At 44.2% G+C, this 13,450-nt stretch overlaps 1 protein-coding gene across 2 annotated transcripts in view; it reads left to right on the forward strand.

Annotated features, from left to right (window-relative positions):
* The window catches only part of CPEB4 (cytoplasmic polyadenylation element binding protein 4), a 33,827-nt gene extending 22,071 nt beyond the window's left edge, over positions 1-11,756 (forward strand). The window contains exons 3-9 of one of the 2 annotated variants that reach the window (XM_064725225.1): positions 1,867-1,890; positions 3,730-3,903; positions 5,985-6,074; positions 6,535-6,653; positions 7,456-7,570; positions 8,348-8,529; positions 11,145-11,507. In XM_064725225.1, the coding sequence (XP_064581295.1) occupies positions 1,867-1,890; positions 3,730-3,903; positions 5,985-6,074; positions 6,535-6,653; positions 7,456-7,570; positions 8,348-8,529; positions 11,145-11,372 (932 nt within the window). In that variant the 3' untranslated portion in view covers positions 11,373-11,507. Of the gene's footprint in view, positions 1-1,866; positions 1,891-3,729; positions 3,904-5,984; positions 6,075-6,534; positions 6,654-7,455; positions 7,571-8,347; positions 8,530-11,144 lie in introns of both variants that reach the window. The other variant, XM_064725226.1, reaches the window with a different exon arrangement.
* The last annotated feature ends 1,694 nt before the right edge of the window (positions 11,757-13,450 follow it).

Here is a 13,450-nt window from a genome sequence, read left to right on the forward strand (position 1 = left end):
GCAAAGCCTTCTCTTAATCTGAATTTCTGAAAGCCAGAAGGGGGGACTCAGCTGCCTTCCTGGCCTGCCAAGAGAGCATTCCTTGCCTCAATGCTGTTTGTATTTCACAGAGTTTCACATTGTGTGAAATTAATGGCGTGTGATGAACCCTGCATGCAGGGAGCAGAGAAAGTTTGTATCTGTGCTGTGCTGGGCCAGTTTATAAACTGTGGCTCCTGAGAAATGTTTTGAAATGTCAGATGTTGGTATTTTGTGGCTTAGATGTGAAGCAAAACACTGAAAACAAGAGGTAAATTAAGAAGAGGAAGAGGAGAAAAAAAAAATCATAGTATTTAGTTCTCCAAACCTAGTGTTTGGCACCTAGCTGGTGGCTGAGCTTTTTTGGGGTGTTTTTTTGTCCTGTTGTGTGGGGTGGCTCAGGTGGGAGGCTGTGAGGAGTGCCCTGGCCACGCTGAGGGTACAGAGAGAAGGAGGCTCTGTGGTTTTGTCAGTAATTCAGAAACCACAAGCAGGATTCTTCTGGCTTTATAGGCAGAGCTGCCTTGGCGAGTGCTCCATGTGCTCCAAAACGTGCAAAGGCTGCTGGGCTCAGGCAGGGACACAGCAAGATATTGCTGATGCTCTGTCATTTCCTTCCATTTCTCCTTTGAGGACTGTATCAGCCTCCTGCCTTTCAAAATTCAAAATTACCATGGAAAAATTGTACTTGGAAAGGCCCTCAGCCCTCAAGATTCTCCCATAAAACCTTTGCCTCAGGAATGTCTGAAAACCAGGGTTTGTTCATTTGTGTTCTTGGTGTTAATTGTGAGTCTCCACCAGAGGAATGAAATGATCTTATGGATGTTAAATAGTCATGAAGTAAATTGGATTGATACAATTTTTATTTGGAAAGAGGAAATGACTCCTGTATTGTTGTGGTTTACAAATATTTAAATGCTTTAACTAATTGCCGGCCTCAATTTTGAATGGGGAAGCAAAATCAAACACATGATGTGCTCAGAGTTTCTCACAGCACTTGCCAGGAAGAATCCAAGTTTTGAAAACACTTGGCCTGCTTTCAGAAAGAGATTTTAATGAGATTAAAAGAGAAAGAATGTGCAAGTTTGATTAGAAAGTTTGGCCGTGCTCTGACAATGGGTTCTTGCAAGCCAGCACAGCAAATGCTCTTGTTTGTAGGGGTAGAATTGATTTCTTCTGAAACATGAAAAGTAGGAATGAGTGGGTAACAAATTATTCCAGCACAGTGTCCTGGGTTAGTGTGAGAGAATCCATCCTGTTGGACACACTGCTGAGTTCCCAGGGCAACTTCAGTGGCCCAATTTTCTCCTTGATTTTCAGTTTTTCAGCTGGTTATGTGCCAGTCAGAATTGAACCAAGGATTTTGTGGGTTGTGCAAAACAACCTGATTTCAAAACAGAAAGTATCACACCAATCTTTCCTTTTCCTCGTGTCAGGGCTTCTCCTGCAGCTCGGGTGGAGAGCAGTGTTGGAATATTCTGGAGCTTGGCAAGGCAGGGACAGCGCGGGGCATGAGGACAGACCCATTTGCCTATAGGCACACCCCCAGGAATAGCTCAAATAAATAAATAAATGTGCAAATTCAGGGCTAAAATTGCTTCCAAAAGTGTCTTGGATTATCCACGTGCACTTGGCCAGGCTCCTGTCACCGTGGTTTATCAGTAAGTAACAGAGCTGGGCTGAGGAGGCCATGGGGGTGGGAGGGGCAGCTTGTGAACACTTATTTAAAATAACCTGCATCTGCAAAGCCTTGAGAATCACTGAGTCAGTATAAAGGCAATAAAACGAGGTCTTTTGGTCCTTATAACAATGATTGAAAGGCTGTTTTCTTTCTCATTTAACATGCAGCAAGGACATATGGGAGAAGGCGAGGTAACAATATTCCTCTTTAATTTTCTAATGTTGACAATGTCTCATGGGAGAAATAACATTCAGTTTTTACTAGAGGGCAAAGTCCAAACTTGAAGCTTATAAGGGAGCAGTTTCACATACATTTACATGGTCTGCATGCCATAAATCAGCATTTTAAGTGGATTAGGGAGTAGCTGAGCTGAAATGATCACAGTGGACATCACCTGGATGGTTTGTGACCCTGGGGGCTGTGTTGCTGTGTTTGTGGGTGTGTGTGTTATGAATGCCAATGCTGGAGGAGTTCATTTTGGGAATTTTGGGTGCTGATGGAGCATAAACACAGTGAGTGTCTGACCTGCTGGGTTCAGTGTGTGTGGAGTTCTCCAGCAGCAGCTGAGGAGCCTGGGAAGGGGAGTTAGGGTTGGGAATTGCTCCCTCCCAATACCTGCAGGATTGGGGTCTGAAGAGATGAAACAAATCCCATGTGCAGCAGTTCCTTAGGAAGAAACAAGGCTGAAGTCAATATTATAATCACAGCAGGAATGAGGTTTGCCCAGCTACAGAGAGAGGCCTGATTATACTTGACTGTTATTTTTATTAAAGGTGTGTAAAAGATCCTTGAAATTTCAAATAAGGCATCCTGACCAAGCCTTCCATTTTTTATTCGTAGAAATTCTATGGACTGTGGATTTTATTACTTTTTTTTTTTTCCTTTCAGCTTTTTAGCTGTTTGATTTTTGTCACAGAAATGTCTGTATCTTGGTCAGATTTTCTGTTTTCAAGATGTTTTCCTTTTTAAAACCAAGTTCTTTCAAGGGGAGGAAGAAAAACCAGGATAAATTAACCTCACCAGTACATTTCTGTGTAGATTGGGATGAATCCTGAAAAAACAGACACAGTGTATCACATCATAGACAAAAGGAAATGTATCCTAGAACTTGTAGCACGCCTCATTACTTACTCTCCCTATATATATTTATTCCTAAAATGCTCCTTAAATGAATAGAAGTCTCAGTTTGCTGTGTAGCTGTTGAATATTGAATTAAAGAGGGAATTCATGGCAGAGAACAACTCCTGTGCTCTATTTATGTTATTATACTGTGGCATTTAAAAGAACCTTATTTAAAAGAAATATTATTAAGGAACTCTATGATAAAGGATTGTCATAGAAAGATGCTGGACTGCAAGGGGAACATTTCTCATTTTACAACATTTTCTCTTAGAGTGAGGCCATTAACAAAACTCTTGTAACACTGAAGTAAAGTTGTAGGGGGGACAAAATTTTCAATCTTTGCAGTAAATGACAGTGTAATGTTTTCATCAGGTTATTTTTGTTATTTACTAGTGGGTGGTTTATGATGTGTTTTGATATCAGGTAATTTAAATGTGTAATATATTTAACTAGTAGAATTCTTGTTTTCCCATTTTCACCTTGAAATTTTATCTGTTCCCTGGAAGAAGCTGTTCACTGGAAAATGGAATAGATGGCTTGATATTTTGAGAGCCCCAGAAACCAAATTGGCTGTTCCCTTCCCTTTTTATACTTTTTAAAAGAAACCTCATTGGAAACACAAAATATTATAGAAAGCAGTCAGCTCGAGCACCCATTAGAAATCTGGTTTGTTATGAGGAGGAACCTTTCCTCTGAAATGAAGCATTTGAGCTGCTGGATGATGCTGGAAACTGAAAGGGTGCAATGAAATCGAGAACATAACTGCTCATTCAGAGGGCAAATCACTCCCAGTTCTGCTGATGCAGCAACTGGTGCATTTTCCCCAATTATTCCAACAGTGTGCGCTTTGTTCTGTTAGTATGGTTTTTTTTTCCCTGTTTTTCTTTTTTTTCCACCCCCCTCTTCAGGTCAGTCCTCGCTGTTCCCCATGGAGGATGGGTTCCTGGACGATGGGCGCGGGGATCAGAGCCTGCACAGCGGGCTGGGCTCCCCGCACTGCTTCTCGCACCAGAACGGGGAGCGCGTGGAGCGCTACTCCCGCAAGGTCTTTGTGGGCGGGCTGCCTCCCGACATCGATGAAGGTAAAACCCCACCTGTTGCTGTGTGTTGTAATGTCCTGTTTTAGATTCCCAGGTGTGGCAATACCCGTTCCCCTTCCCCCTCGCCCCTTTGCCGAGTGAGTCCTGTCAATCAGGCTTAACATGCCAGCAAAGGCGTTGTGTGGTTGGGCAAACTCAAAGGATGCCCCTCAGGCCCAGAGGACATTGGCCTGTCTAGGTCCCCGCCCCCCCCACCTGGTTGGTGGCTCACCTGTCCCCTCCCCACCCCCTGAGCTTAAAAGGTGACCCCAGCCATGTGCTCGCCATTCTGTTGGAGCTCTTCCCAAGATTCAGAACTCTGTAACCATGGAATAAACCACTGCATATAACCCTCCCGCAGAATCCCTCCTTTTTTCTCTTCACCTTCGCCTGAAGCCTCTTCCTGAGGTAAACGGAGTTCCTACCAAGCCTGGACTTGTTTAGTGCCCAGCTGAAACCATCAGTAAGCCGAAGGTGTCTCTGGGGTGAAGCACCACAGAAGCCGCCTCTGGCTCAGCAGCGAGGGTCAGACTGGCCCAGGCACAATCTAACTGGTAATACTGGGATTCATATTCCAATACCCGCCCAGGGCTCAGCCTTGCTCTGCCAGCTCAGGGATGGTGTTGGAGATTTTTCAGGGATGGCCTAGAAGGCAGCTGTGAGGAGCGGATTCTCACAGCCTGTTTCTGTGAACAGCAGAGGTTCTCAGGTTATTTTTAACTACAGGTAAAAGTGACAAACATGAAGGCCTTGAGAGCCTTGCACATCAGAGTTCTCAGGCAGCTTTCTCATAACAAGTGGATGTTCTATCTTTGGCTGTTTTGAGAAAGCAAGAATAATTTTGAGAACCCAAATCTTGGTATTGGAAACATAAGGTGGAGTTGGTATGTTATCTCTGACCTATTGTGAGCTCAGATTTTGCAATATGCATGAACTTGATTAACACTGTTATAAAAGGTGATTGATTGATTGATTGATTGATTAATAAATCGGAGTCGATGCTGACCAACGCAAGGTGGGTTGTCTCCCCTCCAACTTCAATAGGATGGCTGCTCTCCAAGCTTTGATGTGGAAATGGGTCTTTCTCCTGAGTTTAGGCTGTGGTGTACGGCCACAAAGAACAGAATCACAAAATCACGCGTCCACACTTTAAGCTGACTGCAGCAGGATAAAAAGTACAAAAGTACAAAATTAAACAAGCCAATATCACCTGTGGAAACTCATAAATCCATTGCAATCATTGTACAGGCCCCAGAAGTCAGCAGCAGGAAAAGCTGCTCATAGTTTTATAAGGTCTGTGTGGGGCAGCAAGTCCTAGCTCCGTTTGGTTGCTCCTGTGTGGTTGAGGTTGTTTCCAACAATGATTTTTGTTCTGTGGTGGCTCCTGACCTGTGCATGGTGAGAACCCAACAGGAATGAATCTGTGCAGGGCGTCCTGAGGCACCAGGGCTTTGTGGTGGTTCATCACACAAATACAGGTGGCAGAATGCACAAACCCCTGGATGCCCTGCACAGATTCGGGTGGCAGACAAATACAGGTGGCAGAATACTGCCATTGTTATTAAAATAAAATTAAAAGGTCAGGTGCAGGGGTTGTGAAGCTTCACTTCACCAGAGCTCTGTGTTCTCTCTCTATGACCCTGCTGGGACAGTGGTTAGAAGAAATGCAACAATAAAGCTGAAAAGTTTTTTTCTTAATCACAGAATTGTTTTAATCCCCACTTTTTTGTGTCAGAGCTTCTAATGCACTGCTGTGACATGGTAACCTGAATTTCATGTCACCCATGAGAGCAATAGACTATTATAACAGTATAGATGCAGTGGCTCAGTTCCTGAGAATTAATGGGTTATGAGCTTTTATTTATAATTATCAGTGAAAGAACAGTTTGAGCTTTGGCCTGTCTTGTTTTGTAAGGATGTTCTGCCTTGTCACAAAGATCCCCCATCAGCTACTGGGCACTGCAGTGAGCTGCTGAACCTGGAGGGTCACAGAATGTTTGTTTATAGGATGAAGCTACCTGAAATCAATGCCTTCAATTCAATTTATTTTAATGTCATGCCTTTTCCCTTCTGTCCTGTTCCAGATGAGATCACTGCAAGTTTTCGGCGCTTTGGACCTTTGATTGTAGACTGGCCACACAAGGCAGAGAGCAAATCTTATTTCCCTCCTAAAGGTAAATACTGCAAGCCAATAACATGAGGATTTTAGAATAATTTTTTGTGATAAAGCACAAGATTGGCCTGATAGTGACACAATGTTTAGGGGGAAAAAAGAATTTAATCCTTGGGATTGTTCTAACTGGTGAAGTTTCAAACATGGCTTTGCAGTTATTATTCACTAAAAGAATTCTTCCTTAACTTCCTGTTTTTACTTTATTCCATTTTCCCTCTTTCCCCTGTTATTGTACATGTAGTAACAGCTTTTTAAAGGCACGAAATGCCTTCCACAGCAGCTGGGAAGGATTTGTCCCTTAGATGATCAACCAGAGCACTTGTGGGTTGGAAATGTGTGCTGAGAGCACCTTAAATCTTTTCCCCTCCTGTGTGGCAGCGTGATGTCAAACCTAATTCTGAGTGAAATTCTGATCCTGCAGACAAACAGCAGCAGTGATGTTTGTGCTTTCCCTTGGCCAGGATATGCATTTTTGCTGTTCCAAGATGAAAGCTCTGTGCAGGCACTGATTGATGCATGCATTGAAGAAGATGGAAAGCTCTATCTCTGTGTTTCCAGCCCCACTATCAAAGACAAACCGGTAGGTGCAATTGTCAGGGCGTGCACAATTCCTGGGTGATAATCACAAATTGGGCTCTTCGCATGCAGTTTTTTCTGTCTTCAGAATGTTAATGTTAAAATTTCTTTAAGGTGTCAAATTAAGAAGAGAAAAGACCAACTTACTGCTTTTGAACTAGACCTAAGAAAGTTTTTAGTCTAGTTACAATGCTTATTTTTATCAGAAAAAGATGTATTTCCAGACAGGTATTTTTTGCTTGCTAATGATGAACATGTAGAATTCATATTGAGTGTTGTAGGTAACACATAAATCCTAAAAAACATACCATGGCATTGAACTGTAAATTATTAATATACAAATGCTTGGGGGGCTGATGCAGGTCTGTCAGTAGTTGGGGAGAATTCTGCTCCAGTCCTGTGCTCAAATTTTGGCCAGCTGTAACCAAACAGAAAGCAGCACAGGAGCTGAAGTGGCATCTCTGGAGCCTGCTGCACTGAGATAAGGCTGGGACAGCAGGAGCAGTGCAGATCTGTGTGACCAGGGGGTTGTACAGCACAGCTCAGTCATGATTAAGTAAATGTGTGAGCACAGGGTGAGGGTTTTTTTCCCCAGAAATTTGGGTTACAAGGAAGTGATGAAATTTAGCATCCTCAAATGGTCTGTCTTAAGAGAGCTCGTTACCATTTCATTTTGCTGAACAAGTAGAGTTTAGAAAGTACAGCTGTTTAAGAAGCCTTCTTCTCTGTAGGACTCTGTTGTAATTTATATTACTGAGACACTTTGAATTGTGAATGGTTAAAAAAACCAGGCTTTTTGTCCATAGGTTCAGATCCGGCCTTGGAACCTTAGTGATAGTGATTTTGTTATGGATGGTTCCCAGCCTCTTGACCCAAGAAAAACCATTTTTGTTGGTGGTGTTCCTCGGCCTTTACGAGCAGGTACACACTGCAGCACTGGGCATGTTGGATGTGCAGCCTGGTTTGGGGAGCACTGGGGGAAGCCAGCCTGGAATTCTGAGCGTGGTGACACAGTGGGGGACACAAACCATCCTGAGGTGGTGCAGTGAGTGAAAAGAGGCAGCCTAGAGCCCTGCTTGGTTTTGCTTTGTGGTGACACAGTGGGGGACACAAACCATCCTGAGGCGGTGCTTTGAGAGAACGGAGGCAGCCTAAAGCCCTGCTTGGTTTTGCTTTGTGACACATTGGGGGACACAAACCATCCTGAGGTGGTGCTTTGAGAGAAACGAGGCAGCCTAGAGCCCTGCTTGGTTTTGCTTTGTGGTGACACAGTGGGGGACACAAACCATCCTGAGGTGGTGCAGTGAGAGAAACGAGGCAGCCTAGAGCCCTGCTTGGTTTTGCTTTGTAACACATTGGGGGACACAAACCATCCTGAGGCGGTGCAGTGAGTGAAAGGAGGCAGCCTAGAGCCCTGCTTGGTTTTGCTTTGTGGTGACACAGTGGGGGACACAAACCATCCCGAGGTGGTGCAGTGAGTGAAAGGAGGCAGCCTAGAGCCCTGCTTGGTTTTGCTTTGTAACACATTGGGGGACACAAACCATCCTGAGGTGGTGCAGTGAGAGAAACGAGGCAGCCTAGAGCCCTGCTTGGTTTTGCTTTGTGGTGACACATTGGGGGACACAAACCATCCTGAGGTGGTGCAGTGAGTGAACGGAGGCAGCCTAGAGCCCTGCTTGGTTTTGCTTTGTGCTGCAGTGGAGCTGGCGATGATCATGGACCGGCTCTACGGCGGGGTTTGCTACGCCGGCATCGACACGGACCCCGAGCTGAAGTACCCCAAGGGCGCCGGGCGGGTGGCGTTCTCCAACCAACAGAGCTACATTGCTGCTATCAGCGCCCGCTTCGTCCAGCTGCAGCACGGAGAGATTGATAAACGGGTAAGGCCTGCTCCCCCTGCTCCCCTGCAAGCTCCCTCCCTGCCTCAGAGGCGTGCTGGCAGTGTTACACCAGGTTAATCCTGGTTTTGGTGCCTCTCGGATGCAGCACGGGGTGGAAGCGGAGTGGTGGGGAGCTGGTGGTGCTGGCACGTGGGAGGTGACTGTGAAAAAGGCTTTTCTTGAGTTGCTGAGTGTAGTGGGAAGTGTGGCAGCTGTCTTGGCCTTTTCCAAGAATACTGAGCTCCTCAGATGCTCCCTCTGCAAGGGTTTGGGGTGTTTGTGAGATGCAGGGAGGGAGGTGTCTGCCACAGCTCTTCCTCCTTCGGGAGAAGAAGCAGAACCACCCCAATGCGTGCTAGCTGTCCAAGAGCATCCTTGTAAGCTTGTTACTGTGCCCTGCAGCCTGGCAGTCACCCTCCACAGCCTGTGCAAAGGCTGTGCTTGCTTCTTTCTTTCCTTTATTATTGTATTCCTTATTATTTTAAATTAGAGCAATTTGCCAAATGGATCAGCACTTTGCTTTCTGCCCTCTTCATCTCTCTAAAATGCAACTGCCAGTTACAGTGATACTCAGAGCACAGTTTTGGGAAACTCAGATGCTCACATCTCCTCTTGTAATTCATCCTTTGTTTCTGGATTTTTCCTACATGACTGTCACTGCTGATCTTAATTTTAAAGTTAATACAGTGGAAAACCTCCAAACTTGGCTGATTAGCCCATTATCTTTTCACTTCTGCTTTGGTTATAAAGCAGAAGAATTGTAACAACAATTTGACTGTGGGCCTGTGAATTGGAATGTCTTTGTTCTAATCTTGGCTCTGAAATAAGTTCTGTACAGCTTTGAACAAATAATTTGGGCTGCCCTTGTGCAACTTGTGCTTGCATAAGCAGACACTTGGGTGAATAGGTCCATTGAAGCTGGTGGGACTACAAATTTAAGTAAGTACTTGTAAACTCTGAAAAAAAATTTTGCAATCTATTTCCCTTCCTTCTCTCCCCCCACTCCCTATTTCCTCATTTTTTGTGCAGTTTTTGTGTGGGGAGATAATGCTCAGAGAGGATTCATTATAAGAGAAATTGGGTGCATGAGGGAGGTAAAAGTACAGCCCCACTAGTTTTTATTAAACTATTCTATTTATTTTTAGTTTTCCAATACCGCTTTTCTGCAAAAAGAGAAATAAAATTAGTAAAAAAAAAAACAGTAACAAGAAGGGATTTCCTGTAAAATTGGGCAAGGAGTGCTGCTAAAGGGTGTGCCCTGAGATAATGCACAGGAAGGGTTCAGTGGCTGGGGCTCCCACCCTGAGAGGGCCTGATGGAGCTGCTGTAACTGAGGCTTTCCCTGGAGCTGGGAAATCCTCTGTGCCCAGCTCAGGGAGAGTTCCAGCCCTGTCACACTCAGAATTAATGTGACAAGGACACCTGAGCTGCAGTTTGGCCTCTGAAGGTGGCTGAGCAGAGGGAACAGGGCAGAATCACCACATGAAGGAGGCCTGTGTGGCATCTTTGTCCTTTTAGCATTTTTGAGGAAAAAATCCCAATCCTCCTACTGCAGAACAGATTAGGGGATGGGGAATGTGGTGTTAGGAATATTTGCCTGCTTCTGCTCTTGTACAAATTGACTGAGTTGGCAGGGCAGGGTTTTGGAAAATGCAACTCGAGCGCTGAAAGAGGAGAAAAACAGGTCATTAAAAAGGCTGCTGTGCTCTGTCTGAGCAGTTTATGTGTCCTGTAAGCAAAAATGACATCAAACTACTGCAGTGCCATCTGGACTGTGATAAAATTGGGTGGGTTTAAAAACCCAGAAAGTTGTGAATGTCCTTATTTGCCTGAGGTGTGTCCGAGGCCTGTGAGGTGCAGAGGGGAGCAGCCCCAGGCCAGATGCAGAGATAACAGCAGAGATACCGGTCACAGCCTGGGTGTTTGAAAATGTTGGTGAAAACATCACATTCAGTGAGCTTCAGAGAAGGTTCACAAACCCTTCTGGAGCAGGAACTTGTACCTATATTTATTTCTGCTGTTCTGAATTCCTGCCCGTCACCTGGCCCTTAATGCCAGCAGCGTAGGAGGGCATCAGGCCCAGGGTAAGCCTCTCATTTGATCCCAACAAGATCAGGTGGATTTCCTTTTGCTGAGAGGACTAAGCCATGGAAAAAATACAGAAATGAAGTGTTTATTTAGAGGATAAATGAATTGTCTTAATGCTGGAAATTCAGACACATGTGCATATTTAATCAGCAGTTACAGTGTTGTATAAACAGTTTCTATTCCTGCCTAAGAGGGACAGAGCTTAATTGGATATCAAAAATAACTCCCATAATTATCCAAGGTTTTGGTGTCAGTAAATAGGTTGTTTCTGTAAATCAGTGACAGCAGGTGTCAGACTGATGGTCAGCACTGATTTCTGGGGTTTTTCTGAAGGATCAGAGAGGGGGTAGAAGTGTTGAAGTGCCTGGAATATGGGGTGTTCAACAGCCACGTTCAGGTGTCATGAGGGGGAAATCTCAATTTTAACGTTCCCTACTGCATAACTGCTGTGTACCCTGCTAAAACACAAGTGTGGGATTAAGAATTTGCACTGAAGAATGACCAACTGTCTCGTTTTGTGGCTGCAGGTGGAAGTTAAGCCATATGTGTTGGACGATCAGCTGTGTGACGAGTGTCAGGGCGCCCGCTGCGGCGGGAAGTTCGCCCCGTTCTTCTGTGCTAACGTGACGTGTCTGCAGTATTACTGTGAATATTGCTGGGCTGCTATCCATTCCCGGGCCGGCAGGGAGTTCCACAAGCCCCTGGTCAAGGAGGGAGGGGACCGCCCGAGACATATTTCATTCCGCTGGAACTAAAGGATCGCTCATTTGCAGGCCTCCAATTAAGTGCACTCTTCTGTTCCTCCCCACCCCGCCCCTCACTCACAGCATGTCCTTTTGTAGTAGTCTGTAATTTAACAATAGTCTAATGAAAGAATGACCTATAATGGGTATTTTATAGAATCTTGTCATTGAAAACTGTATTGGGAACTCCTTTTCGTATCGATAACATGTTGCAAGTGAGTTGCATTCTCTTGTCTTTACTACCGAGAGAACACTTAATTTCCTGCAACGTTTTCTTAGAGGAGAGAAAAAATATTAAGAGAAGAGAATTGAAACAATAGAGTATTTTGGTTTTTTAATTAAATTATTGTTAATAAAGAACATAATAATACTTTTATTAAATAACCGTGTAACAATAACACTATCAGTCTGTTCTGACACTTTTCCCCCAGGGAAGCCTGTTTTTGCCTCTCTTTTTTAATTTTTTTTTGTTGTTTTTGGATTTTTCCAGCAACAGATGAAGTTAGCATTTACCTACCAACAGGAAAGAGCATGTTTAAAGCAACAGAAATGCATGAGCAAAGTTGAAGCAGCACTATAATAATGATCTTTTTTGTTTGTTTTTTTTCTTTTAAACTCTTTTAAGGGTTTTGAGGCTGAAATTTTAGCTCGGTGTGTATCTGACCGTGCCTCTGGCTACCACCCACATCCAAATTACTAACGAGATAGGCAGAGCTTACTATATTTTCATCAAAGTGATTACATTTTAAGAATTCCTGAATGTAAAAGTTGAGTAAAGTTACTACTGAGGGGGGAGTGCACTTTTTTTTCTTTAAGAGAACTCAATTGTCTGGTTACAGCCCTAGATATCCTACCAAAGCTAGAGTAATGACAACTAGTGAACTGGCATTTCCTCTCCTGAAGGATAAATATATAGATTTTATTTTTGATGGCTATATATAACTCTATATCCTAATATACTAACATTCATCAGGGGCCAGCCTTTGCTCTCCATTTTGACGTGAAAAAGTAGAAAACCTAAAGATACCTCAAGGATATCACTGATTTTTACTGGAGTTTTGCTATTCCATTGTGGCACACAAACTCAAATTGGCTGCTTATTGGTTTCCCATCTTGGCTGTAAAGTCAGTTTTCTGTCCCCTCAAATTTAGCTGTAACAGAAGGCATGAACCCAAGGAGTTCCCAAATCCTGCTCTGCACCGCCGGCCCAGTTTTGTGCACGGAATGGTGCAGGTGTGCAGATGCCTTTCTTACTCTTCCTGTAGAAAGAATCCCAGCTCAGATCCCAGCTCTTCAGAACTGATTGTGGGGAGATAAAGACACGCAGGTGGAAGTGCCAACATCGCTAATTAACGCCGGCTTTATTGGGACTCAGTCCTGCCTTGAGAAGCATCAGCCCAGGACACGCGAAGCGAACGCTGACGAGTGGGTGCAGAGGGTTTAGTTTGAAACAGATGAATGAAGGAGTAGTTCTGAAAATTTATTTTTAATACTTTTGAACTAAATGCCCTGGCCAACTTCTCCACCAAGGATGTAGCAGTGTGCAAACAAAGTGATTCTGTGGCAATCTCTGCCCGGCCCCAGGGGCCTGGGACCACCCGAGAGTCTCCCAAACCAAAGATTTGCCCTGGCACTGCTTGGAAAACATCTGCTCCCTTCAAAGCCCCCCTCATCCCTTTCCCCCAGCCCCCATTATCTTTATGAGAAGCAGTTTTTCTGTTCAATACAGGCTTTAATGAACTGATACCTTACCAAGTTCCAAAGGTCAAAATGGAGACATTTGCTGTCTATTAGTCAAGTATAGCAAGGGAGCTGCTTTTACTGAAATCCCTGAAAATATTGACAACAGTAATGCAAATGCAGAGTGCTCTTGTGTAGATTGTCAGGGACTTTTTTTTCTCTGAAGTACATAATTCTAGTTGGAATGTTCCTTTCATTTTTTTAATGCTTGTAGGTGGCTTGGGGTGTGCTATTGTGCCGATCCTACCCAGCAAACAGGTGAGGTGGGTTTCCATTACAAGAAAATAACACTGTTTGAGAACTAGCTTTGAATAATAATTTTTTCCCTTTGTACATGACCTGCTGAATTT

Source organism: Zonotrichia leucophrys, chromosome 13 (genome assembly GCF_028769735.1).
Source record: "Zonotrichia leucophrys gambelii isolate GWCS_2022_RI chromosome 13, RI_Zleu_2.0, whole genome shotgun sequence".
In the NCBI taxonomy this organism is placed as follows: domain Eukaryota; kingdom Metazoa; phylum Chordata; class Aves; order Passeriformes; family Passerellidae; genus Zonotrichia; species Zonotrichia leucophrys.